We start from the raw sequence: 21,974 nt of genomic DNA, 5'->3' as shown, positions 1-21,974 counted from the left end.
AATAACAAATAAAACTACATTGTAATTTAATAACATTCAACCGAACACACAGTGAAAGTAGAAGATATTTGCCATACGTGTATCAATAAACAATTTGTATGCAGAATATATAAAGAATTATGACAAACCAATACAGAAAAGACTGACAAACCATTTTTTATTAAAAATAAATAGGAACCTCACAAGAGAGGACATCCAAATGGCCAAAAAGCATGGGGAAAAGTGCTCGATGTCATTAGTCATGAGAGAAATGCAAGTTAAAACGCCATACTAGAATTGCTAAATCTAAAAGAAACGGACAAACCAAGTGCTGGGAAAGATGGGGAGCCACAGACTCCGAAGTCCTACTATGGAAATATAAATTGCTATGACCATTTGGGAAAATTCTTTGGCAGTATCTGCTGTAATTACACTTCCAAGTCAACATAGCGTACATATGTGCACTAAAAGACATGGAAAAGAATGTTCACAGCAGAATGATTTCTAATAGCCAAAACCTGGAAAAACCCAAATGCCCAGTAACAGTAGAATGGATATATAAATGTGATATATTCACACAGTAGTAAAATTTAAAAAAATAATCCGTTGCTAAATGCAACAACATGAATCAATATCCCAAAATAATGTTGAGCCAATGAAGTTGGAAAAAAGTGAACATACTTTATGAATCAGGAACAGTTAAAACTAATCTATGGTGATACAATGCAGAATAGTGGTTACTTGGCGGAGAGGGGATGATAGATGACTGGAAAGGAGCAAGACAGAGGTTTCTGGAGAGCTGGTGATGTTCTCTACCTTGATTTAAAAGGCGGTTATATAAAGGTGTTCATTTTGTAAAACTTCCTCAAGCTTTAGACACGAGATTCTGTGTCTTGTTGTACGTCACACGTTGATTTTAGAAGTTTACACGAAGACTGAACTACAGCTACATTTATTAACGTGGATGAATCTGAGAAATAGGGTGAGAAAAAGAAGCTTCAAAATAATATAAAAAGTATGGTCCCACTTATATAACGTTCAAAAAATTAAAATGCAAAGAAATGTTTAACATAAAAGACGGGACAATGCTCCTCTCAGGAGATGGGAAGAGGAGCAACAGTGAAGGACACCCAAAGGTCTCCTGGAGTACTATACCGTGGTGTTTCTTGGGTGCGCCTAAAGGATAGGGATGTTTATTTTGTAATTGTTCTTTAAAGTATACCTGTATATTCTTGTACACTTTTTACATGTATGCTGTTTCAAAGTTGTAAAATATCGCAGAGTAGTACAACTTCTGCACAACTACTGCATTATAAATGATCAGAAAATTAAAGCAAGAACTAACTAGATTTCGTGTCTTTGCATTAATCTGAGCAGTGGGTCATAATGTTACACAACCATCTGAAGAATCGTCGTCTAAGGGTATTGTTAAATACGAACGAAACATAAAAATAAACAACAATTAATAATGCAGTAAACTATCAAATAACATTGAAAATAAGAAAATACAAATAACTATCAATGACCCATAACATACTTATTTTAATTTTTCAAAGGTAACTTTATTAGGAATAAAAAGAAAAACTAAATGAAAAAAAAAATTAGATGCTTAACAAAACTAAAAACTGACCAGAGTCAAAGACTAAAGACTTCATGTTGTCCCCATTTCTTACCTTAAAATAATACATGTAATTTTAAAGATTAAAAATAAAAACTGTCTTTAAAAATCATGCAATTAAGTAAAACATTTAATAATAGATCTCTCGTTTAATAGCACAACACTTAAAGAGAGTATTTTCATTCCCTTAAAATTAAGTTTTATAGTAATATACTTAAAGCTTACTGTCATCCTTTTTTGTTTATTAAAAGGGCAATCAAAACTGTTCAATATTATGATTTCACAAAAAGAAACCTGCCTGTGAAATAAAAAGATGCTGTTACAAAGCCCTACTTCTTAAAATTTTTTTAGAAAGTGACTATGTTTGTAAAAAATCTGACTCACTTTAAAAAAAAAAAAATGCCTAAGAGAAAAGCAAGGCCATTATTTTCAAAGCAATTTCATCTCAGTTACCAATCTGTTGCCACTTCCTTGCCTTGGTGAACACCGAAGAATGATATTTAATTAGTACATGAATGTTGAAAATTAATGAGTAGTTAAATGGTTTTATGAGAGTGAAATATTATGTTCGGTTTTATGGAGTACCCTAAGAAACAGTTTTCATTCTTCATTTATGTAGCAGACTTATTTCTAGAGCTCAAGGTTAAGTGGCCACTATATCAAGAATATCAAATTAATCAGATATAATCCATCCTAAGTGTTCTACCCAAACAAAATGGTGACAAAAATTAATTTAAGAAAAATGATTAATTTTTCTTTCTTTCAAAAATATTTATTCGCAAGAGCTCCTTTGAAACCCAAGACTGACTGGGGCACCTGGGTGGCTCAGTGGGTTAAGCCGCTGCCTTCGGCTCAGGTCATGATCTCAGGATCCTGGGATCGAGTCCCACATCGGGCTTTCTGCTCAGTGGCGAGCCTGCTTCCCTCTCTCTCTCTCTCTCTCTGCCTGCCTCTCTATCTACTTGTGGTCTCTCTCTGTCAAATAAATAAAAAAAAAAAAAAAAGAAAGAAACCCAAGACTGACTGAAAGAATTGCAACCAGGTGTTGATCGTGGGTGATTATCATCAAAGAAGAGATACCTGTGAAATTACAAGGAAGCACGGAAAAAAGGTCTCCTCTGGGGCAGAGGCGGTTTATGTGCACCAAGACCCAACTCTTAGTCCCTGTCTGCATCCCACTGCCCCACCGAGATGGCAGCTGTCCACTGGTAGCTCAGGTTTTACAACACAACGGCCCTGCCGAAGACCCAGGTCTACCATTCCAAGCCCAATACAGCAACCACAAAAACACAGATGCTATTTAAATTAAGTACCATGTAAAATTCCTCTCCTCAGTCACACTAGTCACATTTCAAGTGCTTAGCAGGCATATGTGAACAGTGGCTCCTGGGCTGGCCAGCATAGCCATGGGCCATTTCTATGCAGTAAGTTCTACTGGAAGGTGCTGCTGCAGAGGGTATCTTGGCCCAAACAGCAGGGCTATTTGTAAATATAATGAATGCACCTGGTGAACATTTAAGGATGTTTTACTACGTGTAATCCCAACCATATTTATTTATGCCAGTGGATATAAAGAAGCCCTAGGAAGGAAAGGTATTGATCAGCTCCCCCATATACTCATCCAACGATCTATGAGTAGGGGCTATTTTTAGTGTTAAGGTCATTTACATACAAAAATAGAGCTTAACAAAGTAAAAATATTTTTTTGCAGTCTTTTAAGTATCCAGACTAGAAAATTACATCATTATTTTTAAAGTGAAAAATGTTTTTTCCACATAGATCAACATGCGCAATCACAACTACATTTTCGTTATACTTGATCGCCATCTGCTGGCCATGTTGGTAAACTACACAAGCAAATAAAATGCTTGCTCTACTGGGAGATATTTTTAAAGGACATACACAGTCCCAGCTTTTTGCTGCAATGCATTCCTGGAAAACCACATCATAAAGAGGATCATTGTAAAGCAAATCATATTTTCCATAAAGGCAAGGCTATAATTAGATTCTTCACTCCAAACTAAAATCTGGCATCGAATAACCCATGGAAGGATCTCATTAAAGCTAGATGCAAAAAAATTATACTCCTCTATAATCACTTAAAATAAGATAATTATTCTCCAAGTCCTTTCTATAGGTACGAACAAATTTATAATTTAGAGGATACAAGATAAAATAAGAGATAAAACTTTAATCCATATAAAGATAATCTAAATCTAATATGGTAAAAGTAATATACAATAAATAATAATTCTGTTTGCACATTCCTAGAATTTTTATGTAATCTAGATGGTAGCTCTCGATAAGATGGCATCTGAAGAAATCTAAACCAATGCTTTCTTTTTCATGAACAAAGTCCTCTAAAATAAGCAGAATCCATGTATTTCTTCCACGGGGAAGCAGGCTGATCTTCTTAAATCCCCTCCACCCTCTCTTAACCCATAACTTTGAAGCAAACTTTCAAGTAAAAATAATAAGTGGCATTAAAGCATTCTTTTTCATCTTTTCTATCCTAGACCCTAACTTCACTTCAGTGATAAGCTACCAAACCACATCATACTTCACTGAAAAGTCATAAAAATAATTACAAGCCATTAAAAAGAAGCTTCAAAACATTTTCCACAGAATCATAAGACAAGAATACAAACTATTATCTTTGTATTCTGTGTTTGGGGTAATGCACAAAAAGAATATACAGAGACGACATGAACTTATGTCTAACTATTACTTAGGCAGCCTCTAATTTAGGGTATGGCCAAATGCAAAAAAAAAAAAAAAAAAAAAAAAAAAAGGTAGGGCGTGGGGCCAGCGACACTGTATTCCTTCTATCTGAAGAGGAAAGGGATTTGCTGGCTTACCTAAATAAAGATTCCTTCGAAGCCTCTTTTCAAATACTCTTACCACTCCTTATTCTGAAAGTGTGCAGGTTCATATTTACAATGAGAAGCTTTCTGCATACCCATTCATTTATTTTTCTTAAGAACACAATGATTTTTAGTAACTCAAAATAACTGACCAATCGATTTAAAGATAATATCCTTTAGGAAGACTGGATAATTAGAGAAGCCAAAGAATGGTCAAATAAACTAAGAAGCAAGGCCCTGCAGGAACTATTAAAATAACAATCACCATGTCAGCAATGATGGTGGCCACAACAGCTAACACCTTCCCAGATCTCATGTCAGAGGCTCTCGATCTCCATTTTACAAATGATGAAACCAGGGTTTAGGGAAATTAAGTAACTTGCCTGAGGACACATGGTTGCCAAGTGTCAGAAGTGAGATCTGAACAAAGGCAAACTACCTCATTTCAGCTCAGCCTAGAAATAACCAAGAACAAAGGCACAGTCGCCCAGGACTGCTGATGCAGCTCAAGTGGGAAAAAAGATAGATGAAAGTGGAATTTCCTTATTTGCTGCGGAAAGTACTCGTGTCCACACGGTCGACTAGAAAGAACTGAGGTCTGGAATCATCAAGACCTATAGACTCCGAAACTGGATCCAGGAGGGGAAGTGTCGCGACCTTACTGAAGCTCTTACCTCCTCTATAAACACAAAGGGCCATCGCGGCAACCTCAAAGAACTGGAGGAGGATGAAATGAGATAACTCATAAAAGATGTCTGGAACAGGATTAGCATGCAGTAGAGGCTCCATAAATGGTACAACTTGTCCCACTTGATTTCTGTTTTCACAAACTAGAAATACAAGTGAAATCCACAAGTATTAATTTGGGGGGAAAATTTCATTCTTATGTTTAAACTTGTATATTTGTTTCTTATAGTTAAGAGTACATCGTTAATGTTAATGATGTCCATGCCCAAACATCTTAATAAGATGATATTCTGGAGGGCAACTAAACAGAATCTATCAAAAAAATAAGTGTGTAGACTATTAAAAATAACACAGACACATGTACAAAATAAAAGTTTTCAACTTTCCACACCTGACTAGTCCTATACTCTTAAAACTGTTTCAAACGTGGCACCCAGAAGTATCCCTTACACGTGTACACATATGTATCCACATATTCTCTCTAAAATATACACACACTGGGGTGCCTGGATGGCTCAGCGGGTTAAGCTGCTGCCTTCGGCTCAGGTCATGATCTCAGGGTCCTGTGATAGAGTCCCGCATCGGGCTCTCTGCTCAGCGGGGGGCCTGCTTCTCCCTCTCTCTCTGCCTGCCTCTCTGCCTACTTGTGATCTCTCTCTGTCAAATAAATAAATAAAATCTTTAAAAATAAATAAATAAAAAATAAAATATACACACACACAAAAATGGAAGCTTGCTATACTTTCATATGCTTCTTTTAAACTTTATATATCTTAGAGATTTCCCCATACTAGCCCTTACAGATTTTTGTTACCAATTCACAAAATGTTGCACCTACTAATAATCCCACCAATAGTTTATCCATTAAACTTGTTAATGCACCTAGCTACTGAAACAGTGATTTCTTTCCTGGGCATGAGTAATAGTCCAAAATGCAGGTAGCTGCATGGTGATATGTGTACCAAAATGTTAACCAAGGCATTCTCTATAACAATAAAGAATTAAAAGCAAGAGAGACAGGTTAAATTACAGTCTATCCACACTATGGATTACGGTCTACAATTAAAAAGACACACGGACTACACGACAGGATCCGACAAGGTCAAGTGGCAGAAGAGCAAGTGTCAGAACAGCGCAGAGTGTACACCAGCTCCTAACTCGTAATCACCTTCGTGTGGCTCTGTGTCTACTAGACAACGCTACACGCCAAACTGCTGATGGCCATTACATCCTGTGAGGCAAGTGGAAGAGGAGGACCTAGAGAGAAGGGCTTTGACTTTTTACTCCACGTGCTTCGACGCTGATGTTTTTACAAGAAGCAGGTCTTATATACAGTTTGTATAACTTCCTAAAGGGAGGACGAAAACTGTACTAGGCATCTAGTGCTGCACAACAAACTACCACAAACTGAAGAGCTTTAAACAACACACATGTGTTTTACATATGTTCTCCTGGTTTCTGTGGGTCCGAAGTGTAGGTACAGCTGAGCGGGGTCCTCTGCTTAGGACCCTATGCGGCCGCCATCATGGCTCGCCCAGAGCTGGGTTCTCATCTGGAGGCTCCCCTGGGGAAGGATCCACTTCCCCGCTCGTAGGGTTGTCAGTGGCATTCAGCGTCCTTTAACTAGAGAATTCATGGCAGCCTGCTTCTTCAAAGCCAGCAAGGAAAAGGCAGAAGACTCCAGACCCAGTCTGCTGGCAGGACAGAGCCTTACATATCACAGCGTAATCATGGAAGTGACATCCCAACACCACTGGCATATTCTACCAGTTAGAAGCTGCAGGTCCTACCCGTACCCGAGCAGGGATTACACAAGACTATGAAAGCCCAGAGGAGGACCCTGGAGCCACCTGAAAGTCTGTCTACCACGAAGATAATTAAGGTCTTTACCAGATCACAGTGGTAAGTGTCTGAAGGATGACCAGGAAGCAACATATACGGATATGGCTCACAGTGGCAGAACTAAGCGAAATCAGCCAGACAGTACAGGGATGAGATCTAAGTCTATGGTCCCGCCAGTAACATTTTGAAAAATCACACTCCAAACTCAAATGCAAGTAACCTACTTCACCGCCAAGAAAATAAGCAGATGTCTGCCATTTAAATGCAGCAATAGATCTCTCATAACATAGCAAAATGATTTGAACAGCAGTTTTTCTAAAAGAAACATAGATAATAACCTAACCCTAAACCAAGAATAGTGAAAAAGGAAAGCAAAGAACAAAACCAGGATGGAACTAGCTACGTGTCAACTGTCTGGTGTGAAATGCTAAGTTTACTCGTGGTATGATGTGTATCTGGGGGGGGCGGGGGAGCATGAGAATAAGCATGACAGAATATAACCTCCTACTACTTCTACCATGTTTGGAATGAAGCTACGGCCTACATCCTACGGGAAGAATAAAGGTAAAGGAAAGGTGTCACCTCCGCTGAACAGGGAGGCCCAACAAAGAGGCTTCAGAAGGGCTCTGCCTCTTTAATACTATGAAAAGGCTAGGACACAAACAGCATAATCTAAAATGCCATTAGAAATACTTCACAGACAAAAAGGTCTAAGTAAAGCAGGATTTTATAAAGTGATCAAAAAAGAAACACTAAGGGGGAAAATCTTTTAAGATTAAAGAGGTTTTTCAAAGGACAAGTTGAAGTGGTTGTAAAATTTATGAGGCAGCATTAAACTTCAGTTCTAAGTAACAATAAATTATTCACTATAAAAACATACATGTGTCAAATATTATAAGCCTCTTAAACTTTTTAAAACAATTTCTTACAGAACTGATTAGCTGTATTAGGCCAACACTAGCAGATACTAACTTTTCCATTAGCACAGTATGACCGCTTAGTCAAGGAGCAACTTTCGAAAAATGGAGACAGACCATCAGTAGACTCTTACCGCCACTTCTGATCTCATCTGACACAGTATGTATTTGGCTTTTAAGTCAATTTTATTGCCCTTAGCTAAAGTAAAAGTCAGTTTTATTTTTTTAAATGCCTTCATGTATATAAAATTACAAATATCTGTTAATTCATGTACTTGTGGATTAAAATTTTTAATCAAATTAAAATTGGAAAACAGATCAAATTAAGAGAAAAACATAAGAAAAGATATTCTGAGACACTAGCCTTAGTGGTATTCTGATACTTGACCAGAAAGATATTTCAGTATGCCTTTTCCAGCTCACTGTCTTTATATCCCTCCCAGTGTGTGAAGGGCATCTCTACAGCCTATACCACTTCTCTTAACTTCTTCTAAAATTTATCCTTTCCTCAACTTGTCCTGAAAGTTTTATTTTAATCCTCGTGGGTCATCCTCTCTGTCACAGTCTACCCATCTCAAAAGGTTTTGCACAGATTGAGTATGTGGCGGTGCCCAACATCATTCACTCATTCGTGCACGTAAGCACTCAACAAATACAAATACTCAGAGTTCCTAAGAGGTTCCTGCCCAGCACTACATGCTGGAAACACGGTGCAAATAGGAAAAGCACAGTCTCGGCCTCATGACATTGACACTCTAGCACAGAGGACAGATATGGAACCCTTGAATGTCATGAGCGCACCAGGGAAACACAGAGTCCCTTAAACAGACCTGGGGTGTCGAGTGAGGCTTTTTTGAACTGTAAGGTCTGAAGGACTGAAGAGAACCAAATGACTGCCTGCTTCTCCCACCAATTATGTATTATTTGAATAACTTGCATTACATGCCATTTTATGACAGGTGAGCAACAAGGAAAAAGAAGTTATATGTTAAAATTGTGGAGATTTTACTATGGTATCATTTTCCAGAAAAGTCGCTGAATAATATTTGAAGAATATTCTCACTGTATTTTCTTAAACTTTACCCTCTGTTCCAAGAAGAAAAGCCCATTCACCTGGACTCCCTGATTTCTCAAATTTCCTACCCTCAGGGCACCTGGGTGGCTCAGTGTGTTAAGTCTCTGCCTTCAGCTTGGGTCATGATCTCAGGGTCCTGGGATCAAGTTCCGCACCAGGAATCTCTGCTCAGCAGGGAGCCTGCTTCCCCCTCCCTCTCTGCCTACTATAATGTCTCTCTCTCTTGTCAAATAAATCAATCTTAAAAAAAAAAAAAATTTCCTACCCTCAACCTTAGTTTTACACACACCTCAATCTTCACAAAAATCCCCACAACCACACATAATCACCATATGGAAATTCTCCACACACCTAACTCTCTTCCCTATTTATCTAAAACTACCCTTAACAATCCAATGTCTGTAGGATCCAGGTAACAAATGAGTGATTATGCTGCCAGATGTAGGGACAGTCTTCACTTCTACAAAGATGCAGTCTCTCTCCTCTTTTTGAGTCATATGAGCCCTCTTCATCTACCTTTCTTCTTCCCACTTGTGACAGAATGTAAAAATGTGAAAAGAAGTACTTCTTTCACCTCTCAACCTTTCTTAAAAGGGAAAAAGAGCTCATAGTCAACCTCAGTGTCAGAAACGAGCAGCAAACAGTGAAGGCATGATGCATTAGGGGAATAACCAAGAATTACTTATCTCCAACCTATGGCTGTCTTCTTGAAAGACAGCTGGGCCTCCAGTTTTTTTAATAGTCCAAAAAACTAGGTATTTATATGAAATTCCCCAATTATTAAGTCTGAATGACTCATTCAAAAACCTTTAAAGACACTCTACAAGTCAAACAAAACAAATCTCTCCACCCCATGATTCATTCAGTCCAGGAAGATCATCAGTATCCAACCTCTGCTCAGCTCCAAGACATGGGAAACTATTTTAGTTCACCTTTATACTTTCATCTCCATACTTATTACCTAGAAAGGAATGTAGCTTTTAGTTGGACACTCAAGAAATGTTTTGGCAAACACCTAATGGATTTTGAAGCCAAACCAAGAATTGTTTTTATCTCTTTATACCTCCATTTACCAACTACAAGGCTGACAAAAATGCCACAATAACCCCTCTTCTATTTTTAAATCTCCTGTGACTGCGAAAAAATAAGTATCTAACATCAACTCATTATTAACCTGCTATTAACTCATCTATTCATTTCTCTTTAATCTTCTGAATGTATCCTTAACTCTACCATTTCTTTCCTTATTGCCTCTCCATTTTGTTTCCCCTTCCTAATAAAAAAAATTTCACGTAGACTAGATTTCTTGCGTTGTGTTCATCTATCTGCTCTTTTCCATCATAATATGGGAGGTCTGAAAAACCTGTAACCAGACTACATCAACCATTAAGACATTTCAAATTACTAATAATATTTCTCTATCTGATTAAGGAATAAACCAAAAATAATTATAGTAAAAAAAGAAAGATTATACTGTTAACCACACCAAGTTCCAAAATATTAAAACTAGAAAGAGAATGGTGAGGAGTAAAGCATAAAGTATGCTCCATGTCAATTTGCCACTGTCCAAAATTTTAAGTTTTCAGAAAACAATGCCCAAGTTAAATTCAAAATTTGATAAGAGTCCAATGGAAATCTATCCCTCCTTAAGGCCAAAAGTTATACTACAACAATAATAAACTTTTTGTGTATTTGAAAACCTTAGAAGTCTATTCTTATTTGCACTAAAAATCCTACTTAAGTTTCATGTTTTGGTGAGAAAACACAGTTGACTGGGGTTTACCTTTACATTCATTATTTTATTAAGTCAAAACAAATATTGTGCAATGATGGGAAAAGAAGAGAAATTTAAACAAACTTCAAGATGAACATGCAGGATGTTACATCTTGGCAAAGTCATTAACAATGTTCTTTATTCATGCTTGTCATAGAGGAAAACAAAGAAGTTATTTAAAGGTTCTCAGGCACTAACTTCCGAGTATGAGATATATATATACATTTAACGAACACCCCAAAAGTGGCTGAAACTATAACAGAATCTTGCATATATCATAAGTGTTTAACCAAAACTGTTATTTTTCCTACCTGACATCCCTTCACAGCCCTCGAATATAATGAAATTATAAACTAAGCCAACTACTTACCATTAAAAAAAAAAAACCCACAAGGAAAAACAACATATGAACCAGATCTGAAGACAGTTTAAATAATGAATCACATTTAAATCCCATTTTCATAGCATACCTGTGTACATCAGTTGGCGACTGCAGCAAAGAGTAATCTTCTCCGGAAGAAAGCTTCCACGATTCATTTAATTTGTGTTCACTGGTCCCCAGCTCACCCATTACCCAGTCTGGTAATCCTTCCGGGCTTGAACCTTTTGCTCGTGCTGGATTTGGTTCATCAAAATAGATGGACTGATTTTTAAAAATTAGAAAAATTATTCTTTCAAAATGTACTGTAATGAAATAGTTAAGATTTCCACCAAGTTTCAAGTCTGGTAATAGCCTTTCAAATACTCAACTTAAATTCAATTACATTAAAAATGCATAATGAATTATGAAATATTAAAAAACATAAAGTGGATACTATTTTACATTTTAGTTATGCTTTGCTGTTTAAGAAATCTGATAAATGATAAAAATTACATAACAGATAAATCTGGTATTTATATTATAAAAAATTACAGCTTTATAGAAAGATAAATGACCACATGATTTCACTCATATGTGGAATTTAAGAAACCAATGAACAAAAAAAAAAGGAAACAAACAAAAAAACCCACCAACCAGACCCTTAATAGAGAACACACTGGTGGTTATCAAAGGGGGGGGGGTGGGTGAGGGGGAAGGGGGAAATAGGTGAAGGGAATTAAGAATACACTTATCATACCCCCAAACTACTAGAACTCTTACAGCAACTCAGTAATGTGGCAGGATACAAAATCAATGCACAGAAATCAGTTGCTTTCTTACACACTAACAATGAAAATATAGAAAGGGAAATCAGAGAATCGATTCCATTTACTATAGCACCAAGAACCATAAAATATCTTGGAATAAACCTAACCAAAGAGGTAAAGGATCTGTACTCAAGGAACTACAGAACACTCATGAAAGAAATTGAAGAAGACACAAAAAGATGGAAAAGCATACCATGCTCATGGATCAGAAGTATAAACATTGTTAAGATGTCTATACTGCCCAAAGCAATCTACACTTTCAATGCCATCCTGATCAAAATTCCACCGGCACTTTTCAAAGTGCTGGAACAAACAATCCTAAAATTTGTATGGAACCAGAAAAGACTGGAATTGCTACAGAAATGTTGAAAAAGAAAAACAAAACTGGGGGCATCATGTTGCCTGATTTCAGGCTTTACTACAAAGCTGTGATCACCAAGACAGCGTGGTACTGGTACAAAAACAGACACATAGACCAGTGGGACAGAGCAGGGAATCCAGATACACACCCGCAACTCTATGGTCAAATAATCTTTGACAAAGCAGGAAAAAATATCCAGTGGAAAAAAGACAGTCTCTTCAATAAATGGTGCTGGAAAAATCAGACAGCTATGTATAGAAGAATGAAACTCAACTATTCTCTTACCTCATACACAAAGATAAACTCAAAATGGATAAAAGACCTCAACGTGAGGCAGAAATCTATCAAAATCCTAGAGGAGAACATAGGCAGTAACCTCTTCGACACTGGCCACAGCAACTTCTTTCAAGACATGTCTCCAAAGGCAAAGGAAACAAAAGCAAAAATGAACTTTTGGGACTTTATCAAGATATAAAGCTTCTGCACAGCAAAGGAAACAGTCAACAAAAGAAAGAGGCAACCCACAGAATGGGAGAAGATATTTGCAAAAGACACTACAGACAAAGGGCTGATATCCAAGATCTATAAAGAACCCCTCAAACTCAACACTCAAAAAAACAGATATTCACGTCAAAAAATGGGCAGAAGACATGAACAGACACTTCTCCAAAGAAAACATACAAATGGCTAACAGACACAAAAAAAATGCTCATCATTAGCCATCAGGGAGATTCAAATCAAACCACACTGAGATACCACCTTACACCAGTTAGAATGGCCAAAATTAACAGGACAGTAAACAAGAAGTGTTGGAAAGGATGTGGAGAAAGGGGAACCCTCTTACACTGTTGGTGGGAATGCAAGTTGGTGCAGCCACTTTGGAAAACAGTGTGGAGATTACTTTAGAAATTAAAAAATAGAGTTACCCTATGAACCTGCAATTGCACTACTGGGTATTTACCCCAAAGATACAGATGTAGTGAAAAGAAGGGCCATATGCACCCCAATGTTCATAGCAGCAATGGCCACAATCACCAAACTGTGGAAAGAGCCAAGATGCCCTTCAACAGACAAATGGATAAAGAAGATGTGGTCCATATATACAATGGAATATTACGCTTCCATCAGAAAGGATGAATACCCAACTTTTGCATCAACATGGAGGGGACTGGAGGAGATTATGCTGAGTGAAATAAGTCAAGCAGAGAGAGTCAATTATCATATAGTTTCACTTACTTGTGGAACATAAGGAATAACATGGAGGACATTAGGAGAAGGAAAGGAAAAGTGAATTGGGGGAAATCGGAGGAGGAGACGAAGCACGAGAGACTGTGGACTCTGAGAAACGAACTGAGGGTTTTGGAGTGGTGGGGGAGGAATATGTGAACCTGGTGGCTGGTATTAAGGAGGGCACATATTGCATGGAGCACTGGGTGTGGTGCAGAAACAATGAATCTTGGAACACTGACAAATAAAATAAAATTTTAAAAAAAATTGGGAATAAGAAAACCTGAAAGAAAAAAAAAAGGATATACTCATCACGATGAGCACTGAGTGATGTATAGAATGTTGAATCACTATATTGTACATCTGAAACTAATATAATGCTGCATTAATGATACTGGAATTAAAATTAAAAATAAAATACATGTAGGAGCGAAATGCATGAAAACTTATAGCACAAAGAATGGGAAGAGGAAATCTTATGAGCTTCTTCCATAATTCATAAATTGGTATAATATTTTTGAAGGTAAATTACCATAACTTAAAGATGCAATTTGTAAGCCCTAAGGCAACTACTAAAAAGGAGAGATATGGCTAATAAACTGATAGTGAAAATGAAATGGAATACTAGAAATCCCAGTTTAAAAAAAAGATAAATCGGAAATTCTTTTTAAATCATGTGCTCTATTTCTTTCTGTAATCACTAATTACTCTGCACACACACACAAAATCAGTGGGCAGAGAAACCACAATCCATAAAAATCAGAAACAGAAATTAAGAATCCCTCAATAAGGTAAAGGAGGAACAATAGAGGTGAAGACCTGGAGTTTAGTTCTGGCCATAAACTAACTAGAAGATCCAAGATGGGTCCCTGGGCTTTCTCATTATTACTCTTGTGAAAGCAAGCCTTGCAATGAGTCTGTGAAATGAGTATGAATGGAAAAACATGATGCAACATACCCATATCTCAACATCTGAATTTGCTTCAGACAAGGTTCTACACTCAGTCTTTAGGAAGAATGGCAGTGGCCCACTAATTGCTTTTCAAGTGACCAGAGCTTGCTGACACACTTCTGAAGGACACTCTGCATTAACCGGAAACTTCACTACTACCCCCAAGCCCACTGATCTGAAGAAAAATACACCGCTCTACCTTACCATACAACTAGAAACAGCATTACAACTTTTGGCATCTCTCCTTGAACAACAAAATTATCGTCGAGTGCGTAGTAGGCCTCTTCACTGCATTTTGGTTTAAGTTATCCATAATCATTTTGTTTTAATACATAAATATCCTAATAACAGCTATCAATACCAAGTACTCAAGTCAGGTTTCTCAAGTATTCAAACACCACACAAACCAAAGCGTATTTCATGGTTACAAAGATCAAGACAGTGGCAACTCACCAGTCAAACATAATTATAACTACTTTTGTAACAGCTGATTCTGATAATGAAATTAAATGAAGTGTAAACTCCAACTTACTATCATCATTTTATTAGAGTAGAAACTCACTCAATCCAACATCTCATGAATTTTTAAATGATGTACGTGAGCTTAATAAACTAAAATTCACTGATACACATAAATAATGGTTAATGTTGTCCAGTGAAAACTAGTGGGAAAACTAAGGCTCAATATTAAAAAGTGTACTTTCTGTTTTTCAGAAATACGGGAGAATTTGTGGGATGGCTAGATCAATATGCATAATCCCCATAAGGCCAGTATCTGGTTTCTCTTCACAGGGGGAAAAAGTGAATCAGGAAGGAAAAAAAAACCAGTTTTAACTCATATATTATCCAGGACTTGTAACGCAGTAATTTAACAATTCCCAACTGGGATGATGAGTTGACATTTTTAAAGAAATGAAGCTGAGACACCTTTTGGTCAATGACACCTACCATGTACGAAGGTAAGGTTTTCAGTGTCCCCGGTTCAGGTCGGTGTGTGAAGGGGCCTTCGAGCACTCCTCGCTTCAGCATATGCAGTAACAGTCTGGCGTAGAGGTTCCGATTCTTCCTGCCCATTATTCCTGCACCTGTTCCTGAAGGCTCACACAGTTTTTTGATCCAAAGTGCACACCTCTGCCGTTCTAGAAATACATAAGAACCATCAGAAACTTGATTTTTCAGAAAATAAAACAGTAAAGGCCTATAAAACATCTTTTTTGGTCTAGGGCAGGGGCGGCAAACGTTGTCTGTAAAATGCCAGGCAGTCATTTTAGGCTGTGCTGGCCAGCCGGTCTCTGACATGACTACTTGACTCTGCCACCGCAACGTGAAAGCAGCCCCATGCCACGTGTAATCAAATAGGCAGCAGTATTTTCTAATAAAACTTGAGAGAAAAGACAGCAAGCTGGATTTGGCGCTGGGAGGCTATGGTTTGCCAACCCCGGAAAAGTTTAACTTTTTCAGTTAAGTAGTGATCAGGCAAGACAAATGCAAAGAAATATGTTCTCAAAAATAAAATCTCTGATCGCTATTGAATAATTTCTGAGATAAAATTATGCTATAAAAACACCTCTAAGACAATTTTAGCTGGGCTGAAAAATCTTTCTATAATTCTAATTATACAAACCAAAGGAGAGCTGAAATGCAATCTTATTTAAGCATTTTAAACTTACCCTAAAATTCGATCTCAAATGTTTTATTTACTAAGCTGATAAATTTCAGAATTGTACATTAATTTAGGGTTTTCTTTTGACCTCTCTAAAACTAATTGAGGGCTATCAACATGTAAGTTAGCAAAATAATTATCCCTTTAAAAACTACTTTAAAAATACACATATAATCCACATATAATGACCTACTGACTACCTTATCTGACCACTACACAGAATTATTTTCCTGTCTCATGAAAACTATTTTGAGATTAATCTTTTATCAGTTTAACTCAATTTAAGGATTATATATCTAACATAAATCATAACTCTGCTTTAATCTCTTATTTCTAAAGGTCATATTCATTTACTGTTTTACCTACAAAAATCACTAAGGCCGGATTTACCACTTTGCTTATACCAGATTTATCACTTACAGGTATGAGGGCTAACCTTTAAAGAACTTTTGTATTTTTAGCTTTGAAAATTATATAATCACAAAGCAAACTTCAAGAAATACTTGGTGTATTTTGAGGGGGGAAAAAAGTGAAACTGATAAACTTAAGAAAACACTTTTTTCAAATTATGTATTTTCTATATGCCTTGTTGCAAACTGAAATCTATATAATAACCTAATGGCCAGAATTTAGTACAATTAGGTCTATGAAAAGAATTCTTTACTCTATTTAAAGTACTGGGGAAAGCCATTATTGTTAAGTAGCATTTAGCTATAAGAAGATATAAATTATCATCCTTATTCCAGCTCTTGATTGGGATGTGAGATCTGGAACATTCATTATGAATTAATTAATTAATTAAAGGGCAGGGTATACCAATACTGACAATAAGTCATGAACCAAAGATTACAATTAATCCAATCATATGACCATCCATTTTTAAAAGAAAATGAAGGGGCGCCTGGGTGGCTCAGTGGGTTAAGCCTCTGCCTTCTGCTCAGGTCATGATCCCAGAGTCCTGAGATCGAGCCCCGCATCAGGCTGTCTGTTCAGCCGGGAGCCTGCTTCCCCCTTCTCTCTCTCTGTCTACCTCTCTGCCTATTTGTGATCTCTCTCTCTGTCAAATAAATAAATAAAATCTTTAAAAAAATATTTTTAAAAAAATGAAATATGAGACTTTAATACAAATTTGTCCAAATCTGCAAGTCTAAGACAAAAAAAAATGGTAGTAAATATCAGAAAAGAACACAGTACACAGTATAGAGATCATGAAATAGCAAAGAACAGAAATAGAAATACAAAAGAATAGAACAGAAAAGACCAAAAAAAGGTAGGAAATATCAGAAAAAAAGACACAGTATAGATACCATGAAATAGAAATATAATTAATCAAATAATATACAAACAATATAAGTTATCATGACTGAGCCACAGGACATGAAATACGCATCTTAAGGACTAGCAGAGGGAGAAAGAAGAGGTTACAGTCTGATGAGGCAAAAGAAGAGAGTAGAGAAAGAAGCTTAGAAGACCATGCCAAGCTATTCTAAGAAAGGCCACAGCCCCAGAATAGAAGATGACCACAGAATGTATAACTTATACACTACACTCCCTTCTCCCAGTGCAGACCCCCAGAACAAATATCTAATATGGAGTTGCTTCCTCATTTTGAACATGGACTTAACTTACACACCTCAGGGAAACAGGGAACTTGGACAAAACATGGGTAAAAGCCAGAGCATCTTGGCGCTATTCCCCACTAACAAATCCCATTAATCTTTATAGCCTACAATGGCTTAGAGAATCACCCTGGCCCCCCAAACTCTCTCCAACTGTTCTCTGATGCCTAAGTCATCTGAAAGTCTTTGACTTGATACAAAGACTCTTATCCCATTACTAAACAGGCCAGGAAGTACAGACAAGATAGTAACAAAAACTCATTCACAATTGATTTCATTCAGTCAACCAATAAGCATACAAGATCAATAGACTTTTTTTTCTTCTTTGATAAATAAAACTGTCAGAGAACAAATGGATAGTAGTAGGCTCCTGAAAGAGGAAGCAATTCAGGGAGGAAAAAGATGCAGGAAGAAACAGCTGTAGCTAACGTTAGAGATCCAGGGCTTTAAGCTCACGATGGCTGAGAGTGATATCACACTCTTTTCACAGTTTACAGATCTAGTTTACTAGATCTTCCCACAGTTTACTAGGATATTATCACTAAATTTCTATATATCCTTGAATAGCTCAAAGCACACAATTCTACATCAGCTTAACATGAAACTGTGATTAAAGAAATTTAGCTTTTGGGGGCACCTAGGTGGCTCTGTCGGTTGAGCATCCAGCTCTTGGTTTCAACTCAGATCATGATCTCAGGATAGTGAGATCGAGCTCCAGATTGGGCTCTGCGCTCGGCAAGGAGTCTGCTTTAGATTCTCTCTCTCCCTCTCCCCTTCCCCTTGCTCACATGCACACACTTACTCTCTAATAAATAAATCTTTCACCAAAAAAAAAAGAAAGAAAAAAGAAATTAAGTGTTCTCTTCATTGTGATAATTCACTGGTTTGAAAAGATAATATAAAGAAAAATTAATCTTAAAATCTGGTGTGCAATCATAATCTTACCTGACCTATGGGGTAATTTTAGAACAAAGGGCTTCATATCTACCACAAAGTGATCAAATTCTGCATCCAGCTTCTCCCATTTTTCTTCTTCACTTCCAATTTCCATAATTCAGTCTATAAAAGATTTAAAATTAAAATAGTAAGATCTGTCTGCTGAGAACTACACAACTCTAATGAAAGAGATCAAGAAAAACTCATTAGTGTTAAATAGTGTTAAATACCCCCAAATTGACCTATAGATATATTGCAGTCCTAATCAAAATTCCAGCAGTATTCTTTGTAAATGTGCACAAGCTGGTTCTAAAATTTATGTAAAAATGTAAAAGAACTAGAATATCAAAAACAATTCTGGGGAAAAAAACCACAGTTGGAGAACTCAATGATCTGATGTTAAGATGTGCTATCAAGCTAAGGAATCAAGACAATGTGGTACTGGGGAAAGCATAAGCCACACAGGCTCACGGAGCCGAGCAGAGTTCAGAAATTGACCAAAGCAAGTATGGACAGCTAGTATTTGACAAAAGTGCAATTCTTGGAGAAATGACAGGTTTTATAACAGAGGTTTTATACACTGTGACAACTGGACATCCATATGCAAAGTAAATAAACAAATCTCGGCCTAGACCTTACACTGTGTGCAAAAATAAAAAGAAATCAAAGACCTAAAGTGTAAAATGTAAAACTATAATACTCTTAGAAGAAAACATAGGAGAAAATCTTCATGACCTTGGATTAGACAAGAATTTCTCAGATATGACAACCAAAAGCACTCCCCATAAAAGAAAAATTATCATATTGACCTGCACCAAAATAAAAAACTGCTCTGCAAAGGACTCCATTAGGGGATTGAAAAGGTAAGCCACAGACTGGGAGAAAATATTTGTAAATCATATATCTCATAAGGGATTTATATGAAAAACATACAAAGAACTCTCAAAACTCAATCATAAGGGAAAAAACCAACAAAAATAAATAGGAAAAAAAAAAGGGTCCCTTTGCCAAAGAAAATGTGCAAATGACAACTAAACATATGAAAAGATGCTCAGTGTCATTAATCATTAGGGAAATGCAAATGAAAATCACAACAAGATCTCACTCTATTATGACAGCTAAAATAAAAAATAGCAAACAAACGATACCAAATGCTGGTGAGACCACAGAACAAGGACTCTCACGAACTTCTGGGAGGCATGCAAAATGGCACAGCCACCCTGGAAAACAATTTAGCAGTTTCTTACACAGTCCAACACACCCTTACAATTTATGACCCAGAAATCCCACTCTTGGGTATTTACTCAAGTGAAACAACATCTATAATCACACAAAAACCTGAATATAAGGCTTGTAGCAGCTTTGTTCTCGGGGCATCACCAAACACAGGAAACAATCCGAATGTCCCTCACCTGGGAAATAAACTACGGTGTATCCGCACAACGAAGGGAGGGCTCAGCAACAGAAAGCTACGAACTACTAACATACAGGGCATGAATAACCCTCAAATGTATTACGCTGAGCGAAAGAAACCATTCTCAAAGGGCTGCATACGCTAGCTATCCATTTGTGGGACATTCTAGAAAAGGCGAACAGTATGAGTCTAGAGAACAGATCAGCAGTTCACAGGGGTTAGCAGTGGGGGGACAGTCTGAATACAAAGAAGTGGCACAAGGGAAGTCGCGGGGTGCTGGAAATTGTTCTGTCTACTGTCTGCACAGGAGGTTCGAAGACCCTATTCCATGCGCGTGTAGAAGTGCAGTGAACTGTACACCAAAAAAGTGATTTTTAACTGTACATAAATTCAAACTTTTTAATTCCCCTCAAAAAACCTTAACATTAGTCCTCACATTTCTTCCAAATTAGCAAGAAAAACACTACCTATAAGAAGATGAATCCCAAAAGTCAATAGGCTTTGATGAAATTCCTAAGTTAGAAATATGTACACTTCCCTCAGAACACCGCGCTCCTGCGACGCCCTCCTTCATTCCCTCACGAAGGGTCTGATGGAGAAAGATGGCGCTGCCTGCAGTCAGACAGCTTCCCACCTCGCCTGAGCCCTCACGTGTCTTTCACTACTTCCTCCTCCACCGAGCAGCTTAAAAGCTGCACAAAACCCCTCCAACTGCTCTTGTCTCCCCTCACTCTCAATTTTTAAAAAATCTTACCTCCTCCTTCATGGGAAAAATAATCAGGTGGTGACACCCCAAATCCTCTTCCCTCCACCTCTCGACTTGCCTCTCAGAGAACAGAATACCTCCTTACCGCCTTTGCTTCTGTATCTGAAGCATTAGCTGTGGTCTCTAACACCAGTATTTGCATCACCTATCAGTTACCTCCTCGGGGGTTCAAATCTCCCTCCCCACGGCCTCCATCCCCTCCACTGTTCCCATTCTCTAACCCCCCTCAAGCCAATATATCAATAAATACTCAGAAATGTCTCAGAACGTGCTGGTGTCGCCCTTCTCACTGTCACCATCTCAGAGAAAGCCCTTCCCACCACTCCCTGGCCCTCCTCCAGCCGACCCCCCCCACCGTCTGGTTTCCCGACTTCAGTCACTGGTACCAGAGTAAGGTCCCTAAGTGCAAAGCTAAGCATATCACTATTTAAGAATCTCTCTTGAGGGGCGCCTGGGTGGCTCAGTGGCTTAAGCCGCTGCCTTCGGCTCAGGTCATGATCTCAGGGTCCTGGGATCGAGTCCCGCATCGGGCTCTCTGCTTGGCAGGGAGCCTGCTTCCCTCTCACTCTCTCTGCCTACTTGTGATCTCTCTCTGTCAAATAAATAAATAAAATCTTTAAAAAAAAAAAAAAAGAATCTCTCGTGAGCTACTGCATCAACATACTACCTAAACCCAAAGGTAGGCCTTCGAGTGCCTTTGCATGTGAGCCCACGTCTCACCTCTCCTTACATACACGCCGCCTAATTCGTCTACCCGCCAAGGGCCACATCCCTGCCGGTGACCTCTGCGCCGTTCTTGCAACACTCCAAGCCCTGACATGATTCCACAGCCTCTTCGCGGGGGTTCCCTCTGCCCGCAGTCAGGAACATGCAGCCCAAATGGTGCTTCTGAGAAAATCCCGCCCCGCTCGGCGCAGACGCCTGTGTTCCATTCTCCGTGGGCACTGCTCACATGTGTGGAGCGGCATTCGCCGTGCCATTATTTGTCGTACACCTCTGTGCGTTATTTACGTGTCTTCCACCATCTGTGAGATGTTTCTGGAGGGCAGGGCCCACGACTTACACATCTTCGTAGGTACCTGGCCCATTATG

General features: G+C 38.0%; 1 protein-coding gene across 1 annotated transcript in view; it reads right to left on the bottom strand.

Moving 5' to 3' along the window:
• The window catches only part of CEP112 (centrosomal protein 112), a 409,934-nt gene extending 388,260 nt beyond the window's left edge, over positions 1-21,674 (bottom strand). The window contains exons 1-4 of the mRNA XM_045984701.1: positions 21,603-21,674; positions 18,712-18,825; positions 15,433-15,623; positions 11,227-11,399 (exon numbers count right to left, since the gene is read on the bottom strand). Of these exons, the coding sequence (XP_045840657.1) occupies positions 11,227-11,399; positions 15,433-15,623; positions 18,712-18,817 (470 nt within the window). The 5' untranslated portion in view covers positions 18,818-18,825; positions 21,603-21,674. The remainder of the gene's footprint in view (positions 1-11,226; positions 11,400-15,432; positions 15,624-18,711; positions 18,826-21,602) is intronic.
• Between the last annotated feature and the right edge of the window lie 300 nt (positions 21,675-21,974).

This window comes from Meles meles, chromosome 18, assembly GCF_922984935.1.
Source record: "Meles meles chromosome 18, mMelMel3.1 paternal haplotype, whole genome shotgun sequence".
In the NCBI taxonomy this organism is placed as follows: Eukaryota; Metazoa; Chordata; class Mammalia; order Carnivora; family Mustelidae; genus Meles; species Meles meles.
Note: the sequence above shows the minus strand (reverse complement) of the source record. Positions and strands in the feature narration are given on the sequence as shown.